At 53.9% G+C, this 24,369-nt stretch overlaps 3 protein-coding genes across 3 annotated transcripts; 2 read left to right on the top strand and 1 right to left on the bottom strand.

The window, feature by feature from the left end:
* Nucleotides 1-2,023: 2,023 nt before the first annotated feature.
* GCC1 (GRIP and coiled-coil domain containing 1) lies at nucleotides 2,024-6,391 on the bottom strand. Its single transcript, XM_041002200.1, has 2 exons — nucleotides 5,035-6,391; nucleotides 2,024-4,432 (listed from the first exon to the last, which is right to left on the bottom strand). Exons 1-2 carry the CDS (start codon nucleotides 6,073-6,075, stop codon nucleotides 3,140-3,142), a joined length of 2,334 nt encoding a protein of 777 aa, XP_040858134.1. The 5' UTR covers nucleotides 6,076-6,391; the 3' UTR covers nucleotides 2,024-3,139.
* A 1,179-nt stretch (nucleotides 6,392-7,570) lies between these two features.
* Nucleotides 7,571-10,415, top strand: ARF5 (ADP ribosylation factor 5). Its single transcript, XM_041002201.1, has 6 exons — nucleotides 7,571-7,735; nucleotides 8,256-8,336; nucleotides 8,616-8,725; nucleotides 9,177-9,248; nucleotides 9,705-9,830; nucleotides 9,935-10,415. The coding sequence occupies exons 1-6, from the start codon at nucleotides 7,669-7,671 to the stop codon at nucleotides 10,019-10,021; spliced, it is 543 nt and encodes a 180-aa protein (XP_040858135.1). The 5' UTR covers nucleotides 7,571-7,668; the 3' UTR covers nucleotides 10,022-10,415.
* Nucleotides 10,416-14,776: 4,361 nt separating this feature from the next.
* FSCN3 (fascin actin-bundling protein 3) lies at nucleotides 14,777-22,327 on the top strand. The gene is made up of 7 exons (XM_041002477.1): nucleotides 14,777-15,029; nucleotides 15,963-16,659; nucleotides 17,022-17,140; nucleotides 18,979-19,138; nucleotides 19,792-19,962; nucleotides 20,250-20,455; nucleotides 22,155-22,327. Exons 1-6 carry the CDS (start codon nucleotides 14,886-14,888, stop codon nucleotides 20,453-20,455), a joined length of 1,497 nt encoding a protein of 498 aa, XP_040858411.1. The 5' UTR covers nucleotides 14,777-14,885; the 3' UTR covers nucleotides 22,155-22,327.
* The last annotated feature ends 2,042 nt before the right edge of the window (nucleotides 22,328-24,369 follow it).

Genomic DNA, 24,369 nt, shown 5'->3' with positions numbered 1-24,369 from the left:
AAAAAGACGAGTGGGGCACGGGACACGATCTCAACAGCGTCACAGGGTAGTCACAGAGACGCAGAAGTAAATTTAAAAATCAAAGTACAGGGACCAGCACAGTGATCTAGCAGCTAAAATCCTTGCCTTGAACATACTGGGATCCCATGTGGGTGCCAGTTCTAATCCCGGTGGACCCGTGTCCCATCCAACTCCCTGCTTGTTGGTCTGGGAAAGCAGCTGAGGACAGCCCAAAGCCTTGGTACCCTGCACCCACATGGGAGACCTGGGGAGGCTTCTGGCTTCGGATTAGATTGGCTCAGCTCCAGCCTCTGTGGCCCCTTGAGGAATAAACCAGCGGATGAAGGATCTTTTTATCTCTTCTTCTCTCTATAAATCAGACTTCCCAATAAAAATAAAACAAATCTTAAAAAAAAACCATATATATTAGCTGTACTAATGTTCACATTCATTCTCCCATATATGCAACACACACCTTGACTTCACACAGACAAACCCTTACACTAGAGAAGATCTTGCTAAAATCAATGAACACCGCTTTCCTTCTTAGGAGGGTCACTGGCCTATTTTTGCCCTGGGTTTCCTACACTGCAGTTCTGTCAAAACTAAATATTTACAGACTATTCAGACCTGGGTACCAGGAAAAACAAGTTATCAACTGCTCAAACTAACTTACAACAAAACGTCACTTTGCAATTTTTGGCACAGAATAGCTCCACTGCAAGAAACATAAACAATTTCTGAGGAAGTATGAGGTGGCTGGTTACCACCCGGAACAACCTGGACAAGGCCCTTGCTTCCCCAGCCCAGGTCAGACACAGACCCCTCGGCACCTTGACCAGTTCATCTTGCCAACACCCATTCATTCACCTGCAAGGCAGGTAACCCTTCACGACGTCGTTGGGAAAAGCAAAAGAATGCAAGGAAAAGGCTAGAAGTCGGCCTTGTAGCAGGCGTTTGATAAGGTCATCATTTTTTCCTTTTGTTTGCATCATTTGTGATTAAATCCTGGATTGTCCTCTGACCTACACAGAAATAGTTGACAACGATGGTTGACACACTTCATATGCGTGGAGCGAGGGACAAGTGACCGCTTGACTCAATCCTTCCAGGCTCCCTTTCTCCCCGGAGGGCCTGGTCAAGTCACAGCTAAACGAGACAGGCAACTGGAAAACTCATCTCAGGGAATAAGGTGAGGAGACCAAGAACTTTAAATTACTATGTTTGCATTTAAAGTTTCACTTCTACATTCCAAGTGTTGGTAGAAAGGGACCAAACCTTTCGGCTTTCCTCAGGACCACTTATCCCTTTATCGTGTACCCAGATATTCAAAATTAATCAGAAATTGACTTGCTTCTTTACCTGTCCAATATCTTCTCAAAAGTCCAAAGCATGGGAATTAATACAAACTGGGACACTAACTGTGGACCTTCCTATCTTGGCCACAACACCTAGAAATAGCAACAATCCTAAGACGTCCTGGACAGAGTAACATAAAACCCTATTATCACACTTGGGGTTCAGGTGGTATCCTATGACACTGGCATTTCAGGATGCCAGAATCCTGACTTCAAGCATTCATAGACAGATGACTTCCAGACTTTAAGGTCTATGAGGAAGCTTCTTCCAGTGGAGCTGGCCTTACACACACACACACACACCCACTCATATAGATACCACATACTCAAACACCCACCCACTCCCCTAACACATCCAACTCAAATACACACACACCCACTCCAGGATGCCATCGTGTTACATCTGAAGCCGCTCAAGCAGTTAAGTACTCCTGCTTGTGTTTAAATTCATGGATTAAGATAACGAAGCATTTCATCATACTCACACTCTATGTCCAGAAACACAGTTAGCATCAAGAAGTGCAGTCAAGTTTAAGGACCCCAGGGTTTGTTCCTGTGCTCGGCATACATCCCCGCTGCTCCAGTAAAGGATTCGCTGACACTCCAGCTCACCTAGCCTTCCATTCACAACACTGATCCCACACAGACTCCTATAACAAAATAACAGGAAGCATACTTTATTAGTCCAGTTATTGGCCAAACATTAATGTAACCAATGAGAGTGGGTCAAGGGAGGGAAGGGAATAATGGGAGACCTGGTATCATTGGAATCAAGTTTTCTGAGAACTTCCTGTCAAGCTGCCTAAACAAGTGGCCTTTCCTTAAAGAGCAGCGTGCAGCTCCGTCACTGGGAATAACAGGTCCCTCGTGGCAGGAAGCGCTGCAGCCCAGCTCCAACTGAACTTCAGCCACTTCCTCGAGTCTCAGCAGTCCTTCAGCATCTCCAAAGGCAGAACCTCAGTGCGAATTCTTTGCATTCCGGCAGGATCAGAGCTGACCACGTGGATGCCCTCTGTATTAAAAGAAGCTGGGACTTTATTTCTTCATCCAAGTTCAACATCGAGAACGTGGTGAAGTGATTTCCCTGCCATCTTGGGTCAAGCAAGGGGGCTCTCTTAACTCTCTTCTGGCCAGACAACCTCTCGTGTGACATCAGGATGGTCACAAGTCACGTGCTTTGTGCAGAACGCCAAGCAGTCCCTAGACCTCACTAAACCGAGCTTCCAGGCTCCAAGACGAAACCACCACTGGCCCTTTGGACTGGCACACGACGTGGTGCTACTTCTAATCTCCTGGCCCCTTTCCAGACTAGCTTCAGGTGCCCAGAGAAAGGGGCAGCAGTGAGCCGGAGTCAGGAGGTGGCGAGGTGGGAAGAAACAGCTGATCGCTGTGTGGGTTTAGAAATGGACTGACCTCCCTTGGGAGTCACAGTGACTCTAGGCTCTGGATCTGGAGGCTAGTATTTTTAAAAACATCTCATTTGAAAACATTCTCACCCATCCCCGACTCTGCGTCTCCCAATTCTAACCTCAACATCTGTTCCCCATCGCACACACACCAACAGTAGTTCTCATCTCAACATGCGCGGGCTCTCTGGGGCCCAAGGGTAAAGCAGCACTAATGGCATTTGGCAGAAAATCTCGGCCCACTTGCAGACTCCTCCAGGGGCAATACAGTGAAAAAGTAAATGATAACGGAAGGAAAGAAGCAGTAGAAAGCAGAGCCTGCCCTTCCCACGTAAAAGAGGCACAGAAACTGTCACGCGTCAGTGGTAGCGGTCATCACCGCTTGCCAGGCCACCAGCTGCCGCTGGCTGGGAGCCGCAGGACGGCTTGTTCCTCCTCAGGGCTGAAGTGCAGAATGGTCAGGATGGCCCTGAGCGTCTGCTGCCGGCCCAGGCTGTCGGGCAAGGTCAGGAAGCGGTAGACAATGTTCTTGAGGTACTCCAGGTTGGCTCCCTCCCTGCTCTGGTCCCGGAAGTTCTTTTCGATGTGGGTCTGCAGGGCTGTGACCTCCTCCCGGTGCTGCTCCCCCTGCTGCAGCAGCCGGTCCTGCAGCTGCCGCACCTCCACCTCCAGCCTGTGCTTCTGCTTCTTCAGCGATGTCATCTCCACCTCCTTGCGGGCCAGCTGCTCAGCGTACAGGAAGAATGTGGGCTCGTTGGCCGCGGCAAGCTGCAGGGCTTGGGTCAAGCTGTCCGCGGAAGACGGGTCGGCTGGGTCCCCGGGGGCTCCGGCCCCTGCCGGGCTTCTGCGAGCTGGCAGTGCCGCCGCCAAGGCCACAGAACGCAGCTGCTCCAGCTCCAGGTCCTTCTCGGCCAGCACAGCCAACGCACGGTCCCGCTGCTTGCGCAGCTCCTCCTCCAGCTGGAGCGTGCGGTCCCTGAAGTCCAACTGGCCACGCTCCAGCTCCTGCCGGTGGAGCTGCTGCAACCGCGCCCGCTCCTGCTGCCAGTGCTCCGCCTCCTGCAGGTGCTGCTGCTCCAGCTCCTCACACGACAGCCGCAGCGAGATATACTTGTCCTTGAGCTCCGCCAGCTGCTCCTGGGCGGCCTCCAGCTCCCTGGCCAGGCTGCCATCCTTGGCGTTCTTGCCCTTGAGGACCACCTGGGCCCTGGTCTTATAGCGTTCGAATTCTTCCTTCAGCTGCTTCAGCTCCTGCTGGTAGTAAAGGGCCATGGCCTTCTCCCCGTCGGCGGCTTCGGAGCTGGGCATCATCTCCAGCTCACAGAGCTTCTCCACGTCCACGCTCACCTGGCTCTTCCGAGCTGCCACCTGCAGCAGGCTCTTCAGCTTCTCCATCTTGTCCCTCAGGACATTGACGTCGAGACTGGATTCCTCGCCGTGGCTGTCCAGAGGGGAGCGGCTGGAGGCCGCGAGAGCCAGCGTCTTGTTCTCCAGGTCCAGCTGCAGGATGCGCTCCTTCAGCTTCTGGATGGCCAACTGGTCCTTCTGCTTGGCTTTCTCGTACGTGCCCAGCAGTTCCGACACCTCCGAGATCTGATGCTCCAGCGATGCCACCCTCTGCTCTTCCACCTGTGACTGCTGGCGGAGCTGATCCTCTGCGAGGGCTGTCTGCAAGAGAAGACCAGAATGCTGCCAGGAACCTCCCAAGGCCCGGACGTGTGCACGTGTGCGCTCACGCATGCGCTGGGCCGGGGGGCTGGAGAGGGGATCCATGGGGGTGGGCTCACTCAGAATCCAACAGAGCTGCCTGCAGCCTGCTGGGCTGGGCCCCCAGACACACACCCCATCAAACGACACCTCTGTCTATCGCTTGTGCCTGCGCGTTCTCCTGTCGTCCCCCCAGCTCACAAGGAAAGCACAGAGGCGGACCAGGGGCCCACCAGGAGGTAACAGGACATTCTTTTCCTTCCTAAATTCCTGGACGTACAAACGGAGTTGAACTCTCCCCAGCTGGAGACGCTGCCAAGCAGCACGTTCTAGTGAGAGCCCCACCCTGACAGACGGCAATGACAACGCGCTATTTCTCCTGAGGAAAGCCCTTCTGCCTCCTTCCACTACCCCACCTACAGGTAGAGCCGTCACCCACTGCCACGCAGCACACAGCTTGGCACAATGCCCATGCCTGGTCCCAGCCCACACTCACAAGCTCCTGGAACACTGCCAATGCCGCACACCACCCCACATCCGCCTCTGAGCCGGGGCGTCCCTACCTTTCTCATCTCCTGCTGCAGCTGCGCCTGGAAGTGGCTCTTGAGGCGCACGGCCTCCTCCTGCAGCTCCTGCAGCCGGGGGTCGGGCTGGCTCTTCTCCTCTCGGATAGCCTGCAGCTCGCCTTTCAGCTCCTCCACCTGCCGGCTGAGCTGCTTGGTCTGCAGCTCGAAGCCTTCCATCTGGTCCGCGGTGTAGGCCCGGCCAGCCAGGGCCTCTCGGGTCTCCTCCAAGCGGAGCTCCAAGTCCTGCCTCTGACTCCTCTCCTCCTGCAGCAGCTTCTGTAGCTCCCGCAGCATCAGGGCATGGTCGCTCTGCTCCTGGGCCCGGTCGTGCTGCTGCGTGATCAGCCGGGCCTTGGTCTCTGTCACCTGCTCCTGTAGCGCCTTCAGCTCCCCCTCCAGACGGCCTCGCTCCTCCTCTGCCCTCTGCTGGGCCTCCTCTAAGTCCTGCTTCATCTTCTTCTTGTCAGCCAGGTACGAGGCCTCCATGCGCGACTTCTCCTGGGTGACCGTGGCCAAAGAGCTGGTCAGAGTGGCCAACTGGGCCTTCAGCTGGTGCAATCGCTTGTCCACCTCCCCTCCTGCCGCCGGCCCGTCCCCACTGCTGCTGCTAACACCACTCTCCGACCCACTGGCTTCTTCCGCCTTGGCCAGGGGCGCTCCAGCGGCCTGCCTGTCGTCTTGCACCCCACCCTCACCCTTGGCGCTGGGGAGACTGGCCGCCGTGTCCAGGCTGGCGGCGGTGCCGGTGCTGTCCTCGCTGTGAGTGGAGCACCGGTCATCCACGGGGTCAGGGAGGCCGAGGCCTGCGGCCTGCACGCCCTGCACACCTGCGGGCCCCACATCGACCTCGTGGGATACCGACAGCACTTTGATACTGGCCTCGAGCGCCTCCTTCTCTTTCATCAAGCTTTTGTAGGCGCGGACCACGTCCTTGAGCCGTGTCTGGTACTGGACCAGCTGCTTCTTCTGAGACTCAATGGTCTCCAGCAAGTCTTTCTTGCTAGGGCCGCCCCCAAAATTCATCCCAAACTTCTCCATGGGGGCTGCGATCAAGCTGCTCCACGTCAGCGCTGTCCGGCAGCCCAGGTCCTGTCAGGGCCGGGCCGAGGGCTGTCTCGCCGTGGCCGCACGCCCGCTCCACTGCACGGTGCCAGGGCAGCCTGGCAAAGGCAGCCGGGGGCGGGAGCGGGGCGGACCGGGAAGGAGGCGCGCCGAGAGCTCACGGCCAGGGTCCTCCCAGCTCCTCCCAGACCACCCCGGCCTGGCCAGGCCTGCCTACCTCGGCTCGCGCTTGGCAAAGTCTTACTTGGCTGGCAGCTGCCCCGTGCCCATTTCCCAACTACCGCCGGCAGCACAAAACTTCCGGGTCCGCTGGAAGTGACGCCAGCGCGGTGCCGTAAGCTCCGCTCCCACCTGGGCGCGGGGCGTGGCCGGAGGCGGTGGGCGGGACCGGCAGGCGGGGTCGGCGGCAGTGGGCGGGACTGGCGGCAGTGGGCGGGGCCTGAGGGGAGGGCACCACGTTCCGTCAGCATCCTAGCAGCGCAGCTCAACCCCACAAGCGCTTGGGATGCTTGCACTGGGTGTCTGGCACCGACCTAGTCGCTACAACAAAAGAATGTTACTCCTAGATCGTTGGTTTCCTCAGATGTGACAATGAGAGGGAAAATTAGGGAGGAAGCTGTGACAGCCTTCCACACAGCCCCGCGTGGATGTCCACCCGGTGCCAGCCGGGGCAGGGCTGGGGCAGGGCCGGGACGATCCTGGGGCGAGGCTGGGGCGAGGCCGGGGCAGGGCTGGGGCAGGGTTGGGGCGATCCTGGGGCGAGGCCGGGGCAGGGCTGGGGCGAGGCCGGGACAGGGCTGGGGCAGGGCTGGGACGATCCTGGGGCGAGGCCGGGGCAGGGCTGGGGCAGGGCTGGGACGATCCTGGGGCGAGGCCGGGGCAGGGCTGGGGCAGGGCTGGGGCAGGACTGGAGCGATCCTGGGGCTCTCCGGCGGGCCTGGAGAGCCTGAGCCGCCTGTCCAGGACTCTGCGGACCGCGGGAGGTGTGAGGCCGGTGCTGACGCTTGGCGCTCTCCCCCGAAGTCCCTCCCTGAGCCCAGGAGGCCTCAGCCCGGCAAGGGCGCTCGCTGCAGGCAGCGGCGGGACCGGCACACGCGGTCGACGCCGCCGGTGGCCACAGGCCACACCGGGAGAGCGGAGCGGGCTGCCCGCCGCCATCCCGAGCCCAGCAGCCTGTCCCCGAGGATGGGGCGGGCCCCCTGGGCACCGACGAAGCCTTTCCTCCGGAACCCGCGCCACTCGCCTGCCGGGACGCGGGAAACGCGAGCGGCCCGCACCTGTTTGCTCATCCAGCCGCGCGCGGCCGCGTCACGCTGAGAGGGAAACGCGCCCTCCGGGTGGGCGGGGGCGGGACTGGGGGCGGGGACTGGGCGGAGCCGGCGGCTGGAGGGCGGGGCCTGGCCCGCAGGGGGCGGGGCCGAGGTGACGTCGCGCGGGCCGGGACGCGCGGAGGCGGCGGCGGCTCCTCCTCCCGCTGCTGTTGCGCCCCATCCCCCCCGCGGCCGGCCGGTTCCAGCCCGCACCCCGCGTCCGTGCCCGCGCCCCCCCTCCCCGCCCCCGGGCCCCGCCATGGGCCTCACCGTGTCCGCGCTCTTTTCGCGGATCTTCGGGAAGAAGCAGATGCGGATTCTCATGGGTGAGACAGATGGAGCCAGCGGTCGGGACCTGGGCGCCGGCCGCGGCGCAGCCCTCCCGCCCCCGCGGCCCCTTCCAGCCGGGCCCCACCTGGGTCTCGGACCCGGGTCACCCACCTCCTAACCCACCGGGGTGCCCCCTGCTCTGGAGCGCGGGGCCTTGGCCTTGCAAGCGCCGGCCCCCGAGGCCTGAGCCTCGGAGCTGCGGGCGGCCTGGGGCAGGGTGCAGCTCCCTCCGCCCCAGCCCGGCTCGGCGAGAAGGGAGGAATCCGCCCTTGGAGACGACTTTTAAAAGGAGCGCGGCCTTTCTCGCGTGGACGCTGGCGCCTCCGGCCTCTCCGGTTCTTAGTCCACATGGGGGGCAGGAGTGGGCACACGCACCCCGCTGCCCTCCAGGCCCCGGGGCAGCGAGCTCGCGCACCTGGAGGCGCTCCTGCTCTCCTGTACCCGGCCTCTCCCTGTCCCCGGTCTGTAGAGGGCTCCCTTGCTCCCTTCTCCATGCTGGGCTCCTCTCCCTTGCAGTTGGCTTGGATGCAGCCGGCAAGACCACAATCCTGTACAAACTCAAGTTGGGCGAGATCGTCACCACCATCCCCACCATAGGTGAGCGCGGAGGGAAGGGGTGGGGGTACCCTCCCGGCGTCCGCTCGCTCTCCTGCCCTGGCCCCTTATCTGCAGCTGACCCTGAAACCAATGCGGCTACCTGAGAAAATGGGTCAAGGTGTCTCTTCGCCCCGCCCTGCCCCGCCTGCGGACTGCCCTGGGCTCCCGGTCCGGTTCCCTGCGCCCTGTTGTAGTGTCCCCGCTAAGAGCCCAGGAGTAGCCCTGAGTTTCTTCCTTTCTGAACTTTTTTCCTTTCGTGTCTGGTCCAATCGCCTGCAGGCTTCAACGTGGAAACGGTAGAGTACAAGAACATCTGTTTCACCGTCTGGGACGTGGGAGGCCAGGACAAGATCCGACCCCTGTGGCGGCACTACTTCCAGAACACTCAGGTGGAGTGGGCTGGGGACTGCTGCGAGAACTGTGAGAGCTGGGAGGACAGGGGGGACCAGGCTGGGGCTGCGGAAAGGCTGGCAAGCCAGGCCAAGACCCTTCCCCAACCGCGTGTGCCCTGGTGGACTAGACACAGCTGCATTTGTGAGCTCACGCCTAGGCTTTTCTAGAGAGGCAGGGTCCCTCATGGGCCATCTTGCCTGCTGTCGTCCCAATTAGACATCTGCTCCTCCCGGTGCCCGTGCCCAGCCTCCTGCTGCCGTGCCTTGCTGTAGCCTTAGCGGTGCCGCCTCTGGCATGGGTCAGGCCTAGAGTGGGGTAGAAGGTGCTGGACGAGAAGGGTTGGCACGAAGGCGGGAGGACAGACAGGGCTGGGCGAGGTGTGCCCAGTGAGAATGACTGGTCTCCTTTTCTGCCTCTCTGCCCTCCTGCCTCCTCCCGACCCCACAGGGCCTCATTTTCGTGGTGGACAGCAATGACCGTGAGCGAGTGCAGGAATCGGCCGACGAGCTCCAGAAGATGGTGACTGCCCAGGGTCCTGCGCTGTTAGCACCAGGCTGGGGGTGGTAATCTCGCGTGGGTCGCAGGTGCCAGTGGCTAGGGTCATGAACTTCTTTCTGTGGGTTCAGAGGTACTGTGTGGGATAAGGCTGGTTTTTTTATTATTATTAATTCTTGCCTTTTCATCTCACACTGAGATGTCACCTTATATTCTTGTTCTTTCCTTTTGAAAATATTCTCATTTTGCACAAATTAGAACCAAAAGGGCTTCTTTTCTGGACCTCAGTCGTGGGTGACCTCAGGCTCATTGTCAACCCTGTGACTTGTGTTCAGCCACAGAACCACGTGAAGCCACCCTTTCTTCTACGAAGCAGGCAGAGGGTGGTGGGGAGAGGGGCAGGTGCTTCCCCAACACAGCGGAAAAGAGAAAGCTTGGGGCCCCCTGGGCCCACAGGCTCAAAGCCCCTTGCCCTCTCAGCTGCAGGAAGATGAACTGCGGGACGCAGTGCTGCTGGTGTTTGCCAACAAGCAGGACATGCCCAATGCCATGCCCGTGAGTGAGCTGACAGACAAGCTTGGCCTCCAGCACCTGCGCAGCCGCACGGTGAGGACCCTCCTGCACCCCGGCTCCACACCCTGCCTGCGTCGAGCAAGGAGGCCTCCCCTCGCCCCCTTCCCACCGCTGCTGACCTTCTCTTCTTCCCACAGTGGTACGTGCAGGCCACCTGTGCCACACAGGGCACGGGCCTGTACGATGGGCTGGACTGGCTGTCTCACGAGCTGTCGAAGCGCTAACCAGCCAGGGGCCGGCCCCTGCTTCCCAGAAGCTCCTGCGTGTGTCCCTGGAGTCCCGTCTCCTGACTGCTCAGGCGGTGCCCTGGCTTCCCTGACCCTCGCCCCACACACAGGCCCTTGCTCCTGCCTGCATGTTCTCTGTCGTTGGAGCCTGGAGCCTTGCTCTCTGGCCACAACGGGGTCCCCTCTCCTGCCTGCTGGGGTTACCCCAGGGAAGAGCTTCCTGACCGAGGCTCCGTCTTCCAGAGGAGGGAGGAGCAGGGATCTGGGTTGACCTTTTTTTTTCTTGTTTTGGGGCACCCTTGGGGTCAGCTTGGGGTGGGGGGCAGGTGAGGACTCCGGGTGGTGCTATGATGTGGCACTGGATACTGGGTAATAAATTTGCTGTGGTTTGTACATGGTGTTGTGTGCGGCGGGGTCAGCGTTCCTGGGTGCTTGAGCCTCACGGGAGGCTTGGAGCAGCCTCACCCTACATGCAGCCACACATCCTTGTCTGGCTTGGCTTGTCCCTTCTTCCCAGGAGTGCCATAGGGTTTCTTTATATGTATATTACCATGAAGTTTCAAGTGACAAAATCTCATTCCTTCTCCATTCCAAGGAGCTTTTGCTCAAGGTACCAAGCTGAATCTACATGCTTGCTTAAAACACGTAACTCTACTTCCAATCCTGCCAGCTACCTCGGATGGTAGCCCTTAATGATTGATTCTTTGCACTTTAGGCTTGAAGGGTAAGAAACGTGCATTAAAAATGCAGGTCTGGGCCCAGCACAGTGTCCTAGCAGCTAAAGTCCTAGCCTCAAACACACCAGGATCCCATATGGGCACTGGTTATGGTCCCAATGGCCCACTTCCTATCCAGCTCCCTGCTTGTGGCCTGGGAAAGCAGTCGAGAACAGCCCAAAGCCTTGGGACCCTGCACACACATTGGAGACCCAGAGGAAGCTCCTGGCTTCGAACCAGATCAGCTCTAGCCATTGGGGTCACTTGGGAAGTGAATCATCAGATGGAAGTTCATCCTCTCTGTCTCTCCTCTCTCTGTATATCTGACTTTGCAGTAAAAACAAAATCCTTTTTTACAATGTAAATCTTCCACCAGTGTGCGCGAGATCTGCCACTGGGAGGAGGCCTGCTGGAGGAGCTTGGGGAACTCTGTCAGGATGCAGGTGAATGCAGGAACCAAGGCTGGGAGCAGTCAGACCAGGACAGGTTACAGTACTCACTGGTGTAAATGGGGGTGGGCCAGTTAATAACACCCACTAGCAGAGCTGAGAACCAAGAAAGGACGCAGAATACGTCAGGTCAGACCACAATACCAGCCGATTCACATTAGGGCTGGGGCTGGGAGTGGCGGGGCTGGCTGGGTTGGACTAGGCTGCAGCACCCACGAACATGAGCTGGAACTGAGGATATGCCAGGCCAGCCTTTGGCACCCGCCAGCAAATGCCAAGATGAGGCAAGCCGTGAACATCCTGTGGAATCTGAGGGTACAGGGTGCAAGCCCAGTGGGGCTTCCCTGCTGAGCCACTGGCAAGTGTGAGAGCTGGGAAGGGGACAAACCAGTCTGGGCAGGGCTACAACACATGTTGGCCTGTATGGGTTATTGGGGAGAGCCAGGCTGGGGTAACCAACTACCCACTGGTGTATGCATAAGTTAGAGTTGGTGCAGGCTGGTCAGGCTTTGCGTTGGCATGTGCTGGGACTTGGGTCAAATCCTGTCAAGAGACTGCAGAACCACCTGGAATGTACAAGATCCAGGAATGGAAGTAGACCCAGTAGGGAAACTGTGGGCACCTCTCTGATAGGTTGCAGTTCTCACTGGTGAAAATGAGAACCAGGGCTGGGAGCGGACCTGGCTGGACAGGCATGAGTGTGGGCTGGATAGTGGGGTCAGTTGGGTTGGGCCAGGCTCCAGTGCCCATTGATTTGTATGAGAGCTGGATGGGATATGGGACAGACTGGACCAGTCTACTGCATATGCTGACAAACACAGGAACGAAGGATGGGGCAGGGCCTAGTGGGGACTATTGGGGTCATTCTGACGAGGCCACAGCTCCTGCTGGTATACATGAGGGCCAAGTGTATGGTGCACCAGGTCGGGCTGAGCTGTAGCACCCATTGGTTTACATAGGAGACAGGGCTAGAGACAGAACTGACCCAGTAATTGCAACTACCACTGTGTGTGTATAGGCTGATATGGGTGAAGGACAGAGCCAGATCCCATACCAGCAAGCGCACACAAGAGTCAGGTCTGGGATCACTTCATATGAGGTTTCTTTGGGGATTCCCCCAACTGAACCACTGGACTCAGAACTCCAACCATGGGGAGAATTGCAGTATCTGTGGTCTGATCGTGGAGGGCATGTGCCAGAGCTGAGCCTCCTTAGTGACTTAGATGGAGCAGTGGACAGCACACTCAGATGTACATGGAGGATATGGCAATCCATTGCTGCCTGTGGAAGACATCTGGTACCATAACAAAGGAAGGAGGGCAGAACAAATTGACCAACTACCCAGCCAAGCATTGGCAGCCAACATCTGGGTGAATGGAGTCTCTAAGGTGGAGTACATCAGCCAGTGGACCTTGGAGGGATTTCATCGTCCTTGGAGCAATGAGATTAACAGCATTTCATAACCATCAAGCTATTAAAACCATTGAAGCAGGACCCTCGAAACATGCTCCACATCAGGAACCCTAAGATAATATTGGGTGGCTTTTCCATATCCCCGGGTACTGAGGCTAGGTGTGGTTCTTCCCCTTTCCCCTTGATACAGGAAGAAGAAAAAAGAACATGTGAAAACAATGCTCTCACCCACTTTCCCCTAACCCTTGGCCTTCCTACATCAATCAACTATGTAAACATCATCAAAAATAAAATTTAAAATGCTACTACTAATAATAATTTTAAAACTGCACATCCTGAAACACATTTCAGAAAATGGGCTTTGTCAGAGCTGGTGTGAGACCCAACAAAAATGCAAGTCTTAAAAATTATTCAAGGAGGAGCTTGCATTGTGGCACAGCAGGTTAAACCATCACCCACAATACCAGCATTCATATGAGCACCTGCTCCAGTCCTAGCTTCTGCACTCCCAATCCAGCTCTCTGTACAGCATACCTGGGAAAGGGAACGGAAGATGGCCCCAGAGCTTGGACCGCTACACCCACATGGGAGTTACAGATGGAGTTTGCCACACCCTGGCCGAGCCCTGCTGTTGCAGCCATTTGGGGAATGAATCAATGGATGGGAGATGCATATGTGTGTATGTCCCTTCCAAAAATCCTTTTTTGAAAAAAAAAAAAAAGGAAAAAAAAATTACCCAAGGAAGGGGATTATGTGCTCCCAATTCCGGCCTCCTGCTAATGCACACACTGGGAAACAATAGTGATAGCTCAAAGTGATTGAGTCCATGCCACCCATGCAGCAGATGTGAAATGAGTTCCCTGTTTCTGGCTTCAGCCGGGTTGGTTGGTGTGAACATGCGGAGAACGAACCAGCAGCAGAGTGTCCTTCCCTGCCTCCCTCTCCCTCCCTCTCAAATCAACCAAAGGTGGGACGGCTGGTTACTCTGCTCCCCGCCCAGCTTCCTGCCAATGTCTAGGAAGGCAACAGATGCTGCCCAAAGTACTTGGGAGTCCTGGGTGGAGTTTTAGATTCATGGCTTCAGGCTGGTCCAGCCCCAGCTATTACAGGCATTTAAACAATGAACCAAAGATGGAAGATCTCTCATTATCTTTCCCTATCTGCTATTCTGCCTTTCAAATAAACAAATACACTTTGAGAAAGGCTCATGCTAACTATATTTTGATAACAAACAAAAAGAATTTAATTATCCTGGTAATTCTTGCACTAGTCCTCTGTTGGTGGCATCTGGGCATTAAAGGTTCCCTGGCACACATCCCTGAGACTCTTTCTACCTGGGAAGACTCCCATCTATGGGGAAGGGAAAGCAGGTGGAAGGAGCCAGGGTTGTGGTTGTTCTCCAAGTGGGGTTGGCTCCATCCACTCTGCTTTGCATTTCAGCCAACTTGAATCCATCACCACCTCCATCATTGCTTTTTGTCTTTGTCCTTTCTACCTTCATGCTGTCAGTTTCTCTTGGTTCTGGGTTGTGCTTCCCAGGAAGGGAGGGGAGAAGGGGACACTGACACAGACTGAGGCGAGGAAAGGTTGGTGGCACTAGCTGTCCCACCAGCCCTGTTCTGTCCGGCAGCAGTACCTCTCCTGGGGAAGAGGGTATTCTCTCCAAGGTCTTCGCTCTGATGCTGAGACAGCTTGTCCTCAGAGCCGGCAGCTGGGTCCCTGTTGTTTAGCCAGCTGGGGTTTCCCCAGCTCTCCGCAAAGCAACTTTTGAGACTTTTTTTTTTACCTCACCTCCCAAGGGCAATAAAAGCTGCCAGATATTTCTCAGATATCTTCACTTTTTAAAGATACTAGAGCTGGAAGCCCTTAGAACCCACATCCTGGGCGAGAGCGGGGGGAGGGGTGGAAAGGTATTGCTGTCAACATCAGAAAGAAATAACAAAAGGTAGGGACTTGCCTAGTGTCATGGTTGCAGTTCTAATTCACCCTCTTAACTTACCTTGGTGTTCAGTGTGGCATAGGGAGGCAGACACTGGCGGTCTGGACCCACTTTTTCTGAGCCAGAGAGTGCCCTGTCTGGGGATAAGAGGCAGCCCTCACAGTCACAATGCCTCCGGGTCACAGAGGGGCTAGGCCCTAGGCCAGCCTCTACTTGGGAAGGTCCCTTTGGGGCCGTCTTCTTGTGGGTACACAAGGCCTTATTCCAGGCCCTATGGCCTGTGAGACCTCAACACTGGGGGGAAGGCTGGGCTGGACAGAGTCATCACCAGTGGGGCTGGCCCCATGGATAAGGTGGAGTGGATACACCGACACCCCAAGGCTGAGGACCTAAGAGTTGGGCTTATCACCTGGGCAGGAACCTACCTCACCTGTGAGGCATGTAAGAATTCAGTCACTGCTACAGCGAAGACGTTGGGCAAGCGACAGGTAACAAGGCAAACCCATAACTGGAACCACTTTCCGGAGTGACCATGCTGTGTGTGTGTGTGTGTGTGTGTGTGTGTGTGTGTAGCATTGGGGATGTACTTACAACCAGATCATTTCTTTGCCTTTACCACGGTCAGCCCAAGATTCTTCCCCAGGCATTTGCTCATGAGGTCGCCATTGCTTGAACTGTCCTCCCTGAACCTTCTCCACAAAGTAAAGCTTCAACCTTGGCCTTACTGCCTTGTCCCATTGCAGCTGCTCCTCTCTCTCCACCCCAGCGCACAGTGGATTTTGCCATCACAGTAAGATGGGGAGCTGAGGCTGGAAGGCAGAACTGTGGGCATCCAGCGAAAGACCAGTGGCATCACTGTGAGGCCAGTGCTGGAGGAGGATGAGTCCTCCAGTGGGGACAGGGTTCTATATTTTAGAGAAGAGTCTAGGCACCCACTGGAATGGGCCCAGTGTAAGGTAGGGGTTAAGTCCTCTCGTTCTAACAAGGTTGATCACAGCTAAAACAGACAATGGCATGTGGACAGTCTGGTGCTCCCACCTTCACGCCTGGGCCTGGAGCCTGCCTGTGAAGCTTAGCTCTTCTCCAACCATGTTGGATAGGTAACACTTGGCAATGAAATTGCTGGCTGAGCGTAGTCTCCAAGGGTAACAGTGGGGGTACCAAAGAGGAGGACAGAAGCTGCCCTTCTGTAAGCTGGAGGAACTGGGCACTTGCAACTTCACAGTGGGTGTTGAGGACCCTGTGGTTCCAGCAGTGGACACGCCCAGAGACACTTTGCTCTGTCCCAGCAGGGAGAGTCCAAGGCTGACACAGAGGAGGAGATTGGTCTGATGACAACACTGGATGAGGGTGGCAGGGTCCATTCGTAGAGTCTCTGGGCAGAACTGACTTTTCCCCCTTCTTCCTCGTGATGACCCCAGACCTGGGAGCTGCTGGTGAGCAATGAACATGAGACTCAGGCCGTGGTACGACTGAAGAGCTGGCAGGGTTTCTACCTTCTTTGTGAGGCAGATGGCAGCGTGTGCTACGGGCGGCCCAGGAGCAGCCACCATGGCTGCTTCCTGCTCCGCTTCCACCGGAATGGCAAGTGGACCCTCCAGTGCATCATCTCCGGCCGGTATCTGGAGTCCAACGGCGAGGATGTGTTCTGCAACTCCAGGGTTCTCTCAGCGTACCATATGTGGACACCTCGGCCAGCTCTGCACGTCCACGTTATCCTGTACAATCCCACCAGCCACACCTACGCCCGGGCTGACCCCACGGTGGGTCGCGTCTGGGTGGACGCAGCAATCCCATGCCTGGAGGAGTGTGGTTTCCTCTTGCATTTCCAAGATGGATGCTACCACTTGGAGACCTCAACACACCACTTCTTGTCCCATGTGGACCGGCTGGTCACCCAGCCCTCGTCCCAGACAGCTTTTCACATGCAAGTGCGGCCTGGAGGCCTGGTGGCCCTGTGTGATGGAGAAGGAGGCACACTGTACCCGCAGGGCACACATCTGCTTCTAGGTTTGGGCTCTAATCCCCTGAGGGGCGAGGAGTGGTTCATCCTGCAGCGCTGCCCAGCCTGGGTCAGTCTCAGGTCAAGGACTCGGAGGTTCATCTCAGTCATCTACGGCAAGTCCTGGGTCCACCAGAGCCATGGAGGGAGGGCAAGCGGCACAGAGGAGAAAGATGTGTTTGGGGTCAGCCAGGGTTTCCAAACCTAGAAATAAGGGAAATCTAGGCATCCCAAAGGAATCGCCTGTGCAATGGAGAACAGTAGAAAAGTGGGGATTTGAGCTGGAGGGTCAAGTGGCCTGAGTCTTCCCCAGACTCCTATGGTATTACATAAGAGGAAGGAAGTTAGAAAGGAGAGTGGAAGAATTCCTGTGTGAAGAAGCGGGTGGGCTGGGGCTGAGCGGGTGGGGCTCAGGCTGGCTCTGACACATGCTGGGGCTGAGGGGGAGGTCAGACTCTAACAAGCGCTTCCTCTGCAGACGCCGAGGTGTGCGCTGCCTCTGAGCGCTTGACCTCCATGTCCTTGTTCCAGTTTGAATGTGACAGCAAGAGCCCCACCTTGCAGCTGCGTTCGGCCAATGGCTACTACCTAGCCCAGGTAAGCCTTCGGCTTTCTGTGTGAGCGCAGCCTTTAGCACAGAGTTCTCCCTGTTCCGGATTTGCTTTCTCCTTCTTCAAGGTAGATGGCTGGCTACTTAGGCGAACTGTGGAGGACCTCGACCAGAAAGACCCGTTGACACCTAATGGCCTTCTACTTAAAAAAAAAAAAATCTATTGAAGCATAATGTAGGCAGATGTCTGACGTATATTGTATGTTAATTATATACAATAGGCCTCTGTGTTTGTGGACTCACGTCAGTGGATTCAACCTATTGTGGATCAAACGTGGTTAGGCTCTGATGGGCAGCCCATTCTGAACACTGACTGGCTTTTATTCTGCTTGATCCCCTAAGCAATGCAGTCAGGAGAGCCACATTTCCATAGCATTCACTTTGCATGGCATCATGAATATGAGATGATGAAGCAGAGTGGAGGAGCAAATACGATTCCATTTCTTATAGAAAGGGGCTGAGCATCCATGGATTTTGATAGCCATGGGTGGTGGGGGATGGGGCTGGAACCAATCTTTCATGTAGCCCAAGGGATGACTGAATATTCAATGTATAAAGATACTACGTGTGACGTGTATGCTAGTGAACAAAATGCACACTCTTTTACGTGTGAAATTCAGTGTGCTTTGACAAATGTGTGCACCCATGCAACCATGCCACAAGTAGACCACACTTACGGAATGTCTCCCTCACTGCAGGAATTTTCTCTTGGCCCTTCATAATCACTTTTCCTTTGCCCATGGTCCCCTGTTCTCACTGACCTGTGTTCATTCTGATGGAGTCGATCAGCTAACCCTACAGTTTCCTGCAGACAGTATTATACTTCTTTGGCATGGGATAATGAGTTTAAGATGCATCCATGACACTGAATATATCAGAGTTCATTCCTTTGCATGGATGAGAAGTGTTCTATAATATAATAGAATTATATGTAACTGCAATACTATAATATTTTCCTAACATGAACATAATTTACTTCTCCACTCACTATGGAAGCACACCTGAGTTTGTTCCAGTTTAGGTGACTATGAATAATTTTGCTATGAACATTCAAGTCTTTCTGTTGGTCTACATTTTCATTTGCCTTGGACAAACATCTAAGGGTAGAATTCCTAGGTCATATGGTAGATGTAAGTTTAACTTTCTAAGACAATGTCGGTTTTCTAAAGTGACCGTGCAGTTTTATGTTCTTGCCAGTAATGTACGAGGGTTCTAATTGTTCCATGTCTTCACCCACATTTGCTAATGTGCATACTTTTAGTCATTCCAGCAGATAAATAGAGCATCTTATTGTAACTTTGATTCACATTTATCTTGTCTTTGGGCATATTTAGCACCTCTCATGTACCGACTGGCTCTTTGTATATTTTCTCTTGTGAAATGGCTGTGAAATCTTTTACTCATTTGTCATTGAGTTGTTTGTCTTATCATTGATTTGTAGGAGTTTCATTTGCTTAATGATGTCTTTCAAAAAGCAACTCCTTGGCTTTAATGGGGTCCAATTTGTCGTTTTTTTAAAGCAGTTACTGTTTTTTTCTTGTCCAAAGAAATAATTTCCTACCTCAATATTGCAAAGAATTTCTGGCTAACAATTTAGTGTGTACTTTTGTGTCTACAATGCATTTCAAAATGACTGCCTAGTCAGGGCTGAGGTTCATTCCTGCCCATTTGATAACCTGGCTTCTGACTAGGGTGAGAAGGAGAGCTGAAGCCACAGCATCCCTTCAGACATCATGAAGCACAATCCTGAGAAACGAAGAAGGTTGGGTGGGATGTGGGGAAAGGACCGAGTAGTGAAAGTGAAGAGTCCCGGTACATTCCCCAGAGGCGCCACAGGACAGTGATGGCTGACGGGCACCCAATGGAGTCGGACACCTTCTTCCGTGTGCACTGGAACTGTGGCAAGATCCTCCTGCAGTCCTCCAATGGGCGCTTCCTGGGCATCGCAGCCAACGGTCTTCTGATGGCCAATGCCACCATCCCAGGTGAGCCAAGGCCAGAGGTGCTTTCAGAGGGGACTGAAATAAGAGCTTTTTAAAAAGAAGTGGAAGAGTCAGCGTCGGAGATTTGAGTTTGGGTACTTGCTCCACCAACGGGCGGACCACCTCTGTAAGCCTCAGTTTCTTTGGCTGCAAACCAGAGATGTCCATCCCTTAGGTAGCCGTCGAGCATTGCAGTGAGGATTACATAGATTAACACGTCACAAAGGGTTAGAGCAAAATTTCTTCACTCCTCATTGCTTTAGATGCTCATACATCTAGATGTTTTACGAGCGCTTAGTGTGAGACCTAGAACATAGCAGATGCCATACGTGGATTCCATGCCTAAGTTCCCTTTTGACTGCAGCTTCCTGCTAACACAGGCCCTGGGAGGCATGGTGATGGCTCTGGTCATTGTGTTCCTGCCACCAGCATTTGGGGGGACCTGGACTGAGTTCCTAGCACTCTAGTTGTACCCCAGCCACTCCAAGCATTTGCACAGTGAACCAGAAGATGGAATCTTCCTTCTTTCTCTCTCTCTCCTGCTAAAGCACTCAGTAAAGAAAGTTAAAATTGTGACAAGATCCTCCTGCAGTTAGTTTTGTTCCTTCTGCTTCCCTCTGGAAAACACCATGATAACCCCTTCCTGTCTCGCTCAGGCCCAAACGAGGAACTGGCATTCCGATTTACCAACCGACCTTTCGTGGTGTTGCGAGGTCGATACGGGTACGTGGGCTGCTCGGCAGAACACGACCTCCTGCAATGCAATCTGGACCAGCCCGACTGTATCCACCTTCTCCCCTGTCGCCAGGGCATCTACCACTTCCAGGGTGAGTGGCTCCCCTTCCCTACCGCAGGGTTCACAGTGCAGGCCTGGAAGAGGCCTGCTCATCACACACTGCAGAAGGGAACCCGAGTTTTCTGTTTGTTAGCATCTATAGGATAGACTAGTGGGATCGTTTCAGGCCCCCCTGCATCTCCCTAGAGGGTTCTGCCAGCTCTGGCAGGGTTGGGAGACATGGCGGGTGGTGTGGCTCCAGGAGGCTCCCCTTTGAAATAGGTCTGCTGGAGGACACCCCCTCCAAGCAGCCCACCAACTGTTCTCATCCCTCCCCAGCACAGGGTGGCTCCTTTTGGTCAATAACATCCTTTGGCACTTTTCGCCCCTGGGGAAAGTTTGCCCTCAACTTCTGCATAGAGCTTCTGGGGAGCAACTTGCTCACCGTCCTGGCGCCCAACGGCTTCTACATGCGAGCAGATCGGAGCGGCACCCTACTGGCAGACAGCGAAGATATTACCAGAGAGTGTATCTGGGAATTTTAGGTAAAGGGATGTGGGGAAGGATGTGGAGGTGCAGGAGGGGACAGGAACTGAGGACTGAGAGGAGAGAGATGATGGCCCTGGAGCAGGGAGATCCACAACTACTCCAGACTAACTTCTGTTTTACTGCCTGGTCAACTCCTCCTACCTCACCACTGGATCATCCAGGTCTGTGGAGTTCTTGGCAGGCACCTGAGCATGGCCACCATCAAACAGAAGACAGGAGGTCTAGGTTTCCGGTGTGTGTGATTGAGAGTAAGCACGCGGGAGGCGGGGAGGTGTGCTGGGGGATCGCTCGCCACTGATGCAGAATTTTATCCTGTTCCTAAGTAAGACGGGTGCTTTGAGGGTGTGAAACTGGGGAAATATGTGCTTTCTAGTCTCTACTTTGAATCTCCACCTCCCCTGGGCTCTTGGATTCTCCCGTCCAGCCCCAGTGTTTCTCCTGAATTTTGACTACTTCTGTCTCACACTTCTCAAACAGCAATCTCTATGACTTGGTCTTCAAAGCTGTAAGCAGCCTGCGTCTCCAAGCTCTGTCAGCCACCACCGTCCCGAGCTCGGCTTCAAATTTCAGTGCCACCTCTCCATTCTCCAATTAACTCCCTTCCTCAAACTCTGCCAATTCCTGGATGCTCCTGAAAAACACTTGTCGAGTGCTTGCTCCTTCACCATACCCATGGCTTCCTCTGGTCCAAAGTGTATCACCAAGAGCTTGTCTGTCTCCCAGCATTCAGCAGCTCCGTGCCTCCTGCAGCCAGACCCATCCCCAAGCCCATCTCCTCTTGCCATCCTCTTTGTTTTGCTGACATAATTTGCGGCTTCGCTCCAACTGCCCCAGCGGGGGTTCCGTCCCTATGGTTGTCCTTGATTTCCTAAATTAGATCACAAAGATTTTGAAGATCTCTGATAGATGTGGATTCAAGAGCTGATCAGCTTCAGTCTTCCCCAGTTGCCGAGCCTTAGGGAAATTGCTATTCAAGGCCTCAGTTTTCTCATCTGGAAAATAGGAATACTAGCTACCCAGTGGGTATTACAAAGTTTAAATGACAATCTCAAGCTCAATATAGGCGTTTGACATGTGTGTGCTGTTTCCCCACTTTCCGTTTTCTTACATGAGCCAAACTAGAACCAAACCCTCCATTTTCTTATCCCATGAAGAGTTTGCCTAAATCTAAATTTCTCAGGTTCCCTTCAGAGCCTCACATTCTACAGGCAGTGCCTGGGAGCGGGTCTACAGGCAGTGCCTGGGAGTGGCTAAGAACTCCTTTTGATGCAGAGTATCCCACTTGTCTGACCTTAGCCGAGTGAACTCAAAGCCCGCTTCTTGTGAGTGAGTGGGAACCCAGTACTGATCTCACAGATTGTGGTGGAGAGTGCTGAGATAATTAGCATGAGATGCTTTGTAAACACACACACACACACATCTCAGGAGTCATTCCCGAACCAGTCCCAGGTCTAGGTCAACTTTCCTGCCTACCACATTCTCCCTTGGGACCGCAACGGACTTTTTTGCATCATTCATGTTATTTCCTGCTTATTCTTTTAAGTTAACTGCACATAGGAGCAGTGCTAATCCTTAGCAAGTGTGGGGAAAAGCACCTTATTCTGCCTCTTCCTGTAGGATGCTTCCGGGTGTTCTAAAAACCAGAATTGGCCTCAGTTGATTGCTGAAAGTTTCTGTTCCCTCTTCCCTCCACAGGTCCATGGAGTGTCACCTTCCAAATTACAAATCTTCCCAAAATGACTACTGCCCTAAATGGAATGGGAACCCCGGAGTCAAGAACCAAGAGACTATCTGTTATACAACTTTTCCTACCCAGTATAGCAAAACATCTGTTTCAAGCAAAAATATAACGTAATGGGCCACCCAAAGTGCTTGTGCATGTCTGACTCGGAGAAAACAAGGGGTCCGCTTGAGGGTGGACAAGAGGCTGCAGGCTCCCTGAATGCCAGCCAGGAGAGGGGACGTGAGCCGAGCACCAGTTCTGCTGACCTTTCCTGCCACCCAGAGCCTCTGGGCATTTCCCATGGGAGCCAGCCTCACCCTCAAGGTCTCAGAATTTGGATGTGACTCTATGTATGTTTTGAGTTTAGAACAGACGACGGATTGGTAGCCCTGTGGGTATAGGGTAATAGTAATAATACGTTATTCCTGTGGGGTCCACCCTCTCAGCTCTTCCATCAGTTCCTTTGAGTCAGTGAAGTGGGCAGGACACTGCTTCCTCCACCATTTCTCACCGTTTTGCAAGAGCTGCAATTGATCTGCCCAGCATCCCACAGAGCTAGCCAATGCCTCACATACTTTGACTTCCCATCAGAGCGCGATGGTCAGAGCCAGTGTGTGGTACAATGGGTCAAGTTGCTGTCTGCGATGCCAGCATCCCCTATCAGAGTACCTGCTTCTAAGTCAACTCCTTGTTAATGCGTCTGAGAATGCAGTGGGAGATGTCCCAGGTGCTTGAGCCCCTGCCACCCACAGAGGACACCCAGGTGGGGTTCAGGCTCCTGGCTTCAGCCTGGCCAGGCTTGGCTGATACAGCCATTCAGTGAATCCGATGAAAGAGAACTTGCTTGCTTTTGCTCTCATTCTGCTTTCCAGTAAATCTTTTCTTTTTTTTAAAGCATGACTTCCAAAATGTAATTCATGCACTGTCTTCAGGATTTCAGTCATTTTCTGCTTGCTATCTGCTCTACTCATGTTTTTATTGATATAGATTTCTATAGACAATTACATTAAAAGAAATATTTTTATCACTATCATAAAATGAAAAATAAAATCACTAACCATAAAAGAAAGTGACTATAAAAATAAATTCACTGGAACACAGTGAGATTACCAATTGCTGGAATTCCCTGCTTGTCCAAAACTCAAAGCCTGAAACTCCCTTTTTCTTTTCTTCTTCTTTTTTTTTTAATTGGAAAGTCAGATATACCAAGAGGAGGAGAGACAGAGAGGAAGACCTTCCTCCCTCTGGTTCAATCCCCAAGTGGCTGCAACAGCCAGAGCTGAGCTGATCTGAAGCCAGGTACCAGGAGTTTCTTCCAGGTCTCCCACATGAGTACAGGAGCCTGAGGCTTTGGGCCATCCTTCCCAGGTCACAAGCAGGGAGCTGGATGGGAAACAGGGCTACAGGGACATGAACCAGCAACCCATATGGGATCCCAGCGTGTGTGAGGTGAGGACTTTAGCCTCTAGGCTACCGTGTCAGGTCTCTTTATCTTTTTTATTTTTTTAAGATTGATTTGTGTTCATTGGAAAGATAGATGCACAGAAAGGAGATAGAGAAAGGTCTGTCCTCTGCTCCACTCCCCAGACGGCTGCAACGGCCAGAGCTGAGCTAATCCAAAGTCAGAGGCCAGGAGCTTCTTCCAGGTCTGCCACGTCAGTACAGCATCCCAAGGACTTGGGCCATCCTCCACTGCTTTCCCAGGTCGGCAGGAACTATAGGGAAGCAGAGCAGCCAGGACAAAATCCAGTGCCTATAGGGGATGCTGGTGCTTATGAGCAGTGGATTAGCCAGGAGAGCTATCACACCGGCCCCACCTCTTTTCTTTATATATGCCCACTTTCAGCTAGTATGTTACAGTAATGAGAAATAGACTAATATATACATATATATTGATACATATAAAGAAAGTAGAGATAAATGCTTGCTTTGGTGAAATAGGTAGATATACAGATAAGAAAATACATTAGACAGATGATTGAAGATAGATAGGATAGGATAAACTAAACCTTAAATATGAGGGTGGTCCAGACTCCTGGCTTTGGATCAGCTCGACTCCGGTCAGTGTGACCACTTGGGATGTAAACCAGCAGATAGAAGATCTTTGTCTGTCTGTCTCTCTGTAAATCTGACTTTCCAAAATCAATAAATCTTAAAAAAAATGAGGATGGTCATCTGGGGGAAATA

This window comes from Ochotona curzoniae, unplaced genomic scaffold (genome assembly GCF_017591425.1).
Source record: "Ochotona curzoniae isolate NIBS_2020 unplaced genomic scaffold, NIBS_Ocur_1.0 scaffold_2476, whole genome shotgun sequence".
Lineage (NCBI taxonomy): Eukaryota > Metazoa > Chordata > Mammalia > Lagomorpha > Ochotonidae > Ochotona > Ochotona curzoniae.
The sequence above is the reverse complement of the archived record's forward strand: the minus strand, read 5'-3'. Positions and strand labels throughout refer to the sequence as shown.